The 4,421-nt window shown below is 36.1% G+C and overlaps 1 protein-coding gene across 1 annotated transcript in view; it reads right to left on the reverse strand.

The window, feature by feature from the left end:
• Positions 1 to 2,385, reverse strand: part of LOC143019454 (carbohydrate sulfotransferase 5-like) — a 3,517-nt gene extending 1,132 nt beyond the window's left edge. The window contains exons 1-2 of the mRNA XM_076175092.1: positions 2,140 to 2,385; positions 1 to 1,542 (exon numbers count right to left, since the gene is read on the reverse strand). The exon at positions 1 to 1,542 is cut by the window's left edge and continues 1,132 nt beyond it. Of these exons, the coding sequence (XP_076031207.1) occupies positions 548 to 1,542; positions 2,140 to 2,374 (1,230 nt within the window). The 5' untranslated portion in view covers positions 2,375 to 2,385 and the 3' untranslated portion in view covers positions 1 to 547. The remainder of the gene's footprint in view (positions 1,543 to 2,139) is intronic.
• Between the last annotated feature and the right edge of the window lie 2,036 nt (positions 2,386 to 4,421).

Raw genomic sequence — 4,421 nt, forward strand, 5'->3', positions numbered from 1 at the left:
GTCACACCACAAAAGGCGCTAGTTATCCAAAGTGATGATCTCGTTTTCAGTGACAAAAGGTGATGGAGCCATAAACGTATATCTATTAAAACAATGCCAAATTAAGAATTAGTGTGTACTTTTCTGCTGGTGTGTAAAATCGAGTCTTTGAATTGTGTGACTTTATATGACACAAAAACAACCTTCAAGTAAAAACCTCTTCACAAAAAACAACCTTCAAATAAAAATAACTTCACAAAAATTTGCATTAATTCAATTTGGTATGACTTACAATTCACACTACATTCTTTGAGCTTTAAATTTTCACTGTGAGACTTTTTAATATTTGAAAATATATCAATACCTAAGATATAGTCAATTATATGTTCCCATCATTTTCGGATAGTATGTGGGAATTTTTTTGTATCAAAGATTGACCGACTTTAGGACGCACCTAAGCTAAAGTTTGCCCACTTCTAGATTATGCATTCCCACACACAGGCTTAGAATGATCTAATTCTGTGTGTATATACGAATACTCGTAGATGAACTTTCACTTTTGGATTAATCATAATCCTCCCTTGAATAATGGTTCACTGAAATTTCTTACCCTAGCAAATGACCCAAATATAGTTAAATTGAGTTGACTTATAACTCTCTGGCATGTTTCTGATTCTTCCACCTCGTGAAATATTCCACTTGGAATGGTTTCCCTCCATCTACTATAAGTTTTAATTGAATTAGATACTGTAGACAAGGCACCCAGCTTTCGTCCCATATATTCTGTGTGATTTTTCAAATACATTTGAGCGGACTTAGGAATTTTCACGTAACCAAGGAAGGAAAAGATCACATTGGTATAATGTGTAACATCAGAACAAAACCGTTCGTAATTGATTAGCTTCACTCTACCGGAGAATTTGGCTTTAAACGTCGGGTAAGTATTTAGGTCATCTTCCGTGGCTCTGCATATTTTCTCGGTGTCCTTCAACCATCCAAACTTCCGAGTGGATAATCTCACGGGGCGAGGATCACGTATGAGATTGATTACCTTAAGATGGGCTGGGAATTTGGACAGATCCCTCTGAATCCACGAAAGGCGAAGTCGAACGGTTTTAACGACGATGGTTGTTGCAGCCTTGCACATTGCCAACATGTCAAAACTCTTCTGACAACCATGCATAACTCTCCCAGTCAAACCCTGGCATACCATTACATCGCCATTCAAAAAGGAAAAAAATTGCCATCTCCCCGTCATGAAATTTATGTATGAGTCGTTGAAAGAACAAGAAAATATTTGTGCAAGGAGCTCCGAGTAGCAACTTTCCAATGAACATTTTCTTTCCAACCAGTTATCCGGTTCGAAAAAGTAGATGGCACCAGGCACAGAAGAAAGAAGTTCTCCTATAAAAGACGAACCACTCCGTGGCAAAGATGAAGACAGTAAAATCAAATTCTTTCTTGGGTTGCCCAGGTTGTCCTTTCCATCGACTAGTCTTCTTATTACTGTATCGTTGATAAAAACCTTTCCTTCATCCACTTTCACAGGGACAGTCGCTTCATCTGAAATAAATGGAATATATGAAAAAGAGGCGTTTTCAAAAGGAAAAATATTGGAGGGATGCTAAGGGCTGTTCGACAGAAAGTCATGTGATATATACGCAAATGGGCGTGTGTTTATAAACACGCAAGTAAACAAGTCAATAACTACATAATAAACAAATAACATCAAACAGGCAAACAAAAATAGATAAATCGATATGCAAATAAAATAAAAAGATAAATGAGAAAACATATTAGAAATGAATATATAGATAACCAGATAATTGAATAAATAAAATGAAGAGACAAGATAGAAAGATAAATATATAAATGAATAAATGATAAATACCTGAATAAACAGATAAATACGCAGATAAAGAAATAAATGAATATATGTATATACATATATATATATATATATATATATATATATATATATATATTATATATATATATATATGATAATAATAATAGGTAAATAAGTAAGAATAAGTAAACGAAAAAGAATAGGTAAGTTAGTAAATAAATGAATACTCGTAAATATATAACACTGCACATTTGTCATGTCCAAATAACTGACGACCACGTCAGGAGATGTAGAAATTTTGGAATAAATACCTTTCATACCAAACTGGCTCACACTGTTGTTGAGGTATTCTGGGTTGATAATGTTCATATTGTCATCTTTATTCAGTATCAGGGCCACTGTAGCTATAAGGGTGAGAACGCACAAGGACTGACTTAGTTCCTTCCAAGTAAGTAGTGTGTGAAGAATCTTGAAAAAGGGTTGGATGGAGATATTTCTTATTTTCTCCCGCCTTAGAAGACACGAGTAAAACCCTCGAAGGATCATGTTTCTGCTTTTTTGATGGTGATGTTTGAATACTGGAAATGGATGGAGAAAGAAGTAATTTATTGGATTTATATTCATATGTATATAATACACCCATTGAAAAAAAATATAAAAATGTGCAGTATTTACAGTATTAACGCGTTAATTTTATCTGATTCACTACGATTTAGAAGTCTCCATGCATTTATCTATTTTGTAGAAGAAAAAATATAAATGAACAGAGGTACTATTGATATAGAATACTGACTGAGAGGGTTGAAAAAATACCCCACTCTTTCAATGAAAATGTACAAATTTCTTGCACTTTTATAGTCCAAAATTAGATAAGGATAGGACAACCGATGAAAACTACATTTTAAGATTGGCAGTGGCAGTAACTGTATGTGGTCAGATATGCCTACACTTTCAGTTTAAATTATTTTATTTCTACAATTACTTTGCATTATTTATCTCTCTCTCTCTCTCTCTCTCTCTCTCTCTCTCTCTCTCTCTCTCTCTCTCTATCTATCTATCTATCTATCTATCTATCTATTTATCTATCTATCTATCTCTCTTTCTAGCTATCTGTATCTATATTTCTATGGTCACTCAGACTTTTGAAAAGTGGATTACTTTTTTTTGGGGTGGGGAGGGGGGCGGGGGGATGTGGGGTTAGGGGAATAAGAAGAGTAATCTTCCAAGATTCATTGAGAATTTTGATGATTGAACATGATAGAAAAATAAAAAACACACACATGCTCTCTGAAACACACACACACACACACACACACACACACACACACACACACACACACACACACACACACACACACACACACACACACACACACGCACACACGCACACACACAGACACGCACACACGCACACACGCACACACGCACACAAACACACACACACACACACACACACACACACACACACACACACACACACACACGCACACGCACACGCACGCACGCACGCACGCACACACACACACACACACACACACACACACACACACACACACACACACACACACACACACACACACACACACACACACACACACTGTGTTGGCATGGTGTGTAGTATTAAATGTTTCCCCCTCTTTGTAAATTTGTCGTATGATTTGTTGTTAATTGTTTTATTATTTATTGTGATTGTGTGTACATTATATACAGTATAATTGTAATATTATTAGATATCGTAAATGGGATGCGCGTCTTTCCCGCGCAAGCTGGAGCTTGGCGTTAGTTGAAGCCAGCCTTTGTGGTGTGCGCACGCATTTGTTTTCAGTTGTATAAAAAATTATATTATATTCTGTCTATTCGAACTTGGTTTCAATAGCCACCCAAAACATAATGGTGGCAGCGCAAAAACAATCTTTTCGGTGATTTTTTTTTTCATTGTGAACGTTCTGAAAAGACTAAATTGCAGTGCTGGACTATCGCCGATCATATTAGTGCATGTTAGCGTCCGTCCTTTTTCTCCCATTTTCATTCCACAGGCTACAGGATTTGCTTAGTTGTGAGAAGTAATAGTGCTTTCTCACTTTGGACCAGTGACTTTTTATTAAAAAAAAAAAAAAAAAAAAAAAAAAAAAAAAAAAAAAAAAAAAAAAAAAAAAAAAAAAAAAAAAAAAAAAAAAAAAAAAAAAAAAAAGGCGGTGTTCAGGAACATTGTGGTCGCAGAGCGCGCTGAGTGATTTTATTGGACGACGTTGCCTCCGAGAATCTTCGTGTCCGGCCTTCTTTTGGACTGATATCGCCGTCTGCTTTTGCGGGACGGTCTTCTCTGGTCGCTTAGTGGCTTGCAGTTTGAATTGCTAATTGGATGAGGAAAGATTCATGTTTGAAATTGATCGGCGTCTCAAGCGGCCCTTGTGTATTCGCCGGCTTATGCTACGCGTCCGCAGACATTGGCTACCTTTGTTCCTTACCAGTATTGTATAATTCTTTGCCTTAGGCATACAATGTATTGTCCCTTTTTTTTTTTTTTTTTTTAGATTTTGTGGATATATTGTTTATACATATATTTAATATCTACCGCTCGTGCCTTGGTCGG

The sequence above is a fragment of the Oratosquilla oratoria genome, chromosome 3, assembly GCF_046742065.1.
Source record: "Oratosquilla oratoria isolate Oo_2021 chromosome 3, ASM4674206v1, whole genome shotgun sequence".
Lineage (NCBI taxonomy): Eukaryota > Metazoa > Arthropoda > Malacostraca > Stomatopoda > Squillidae > Oratosquilla > Oratosquilla oratoria.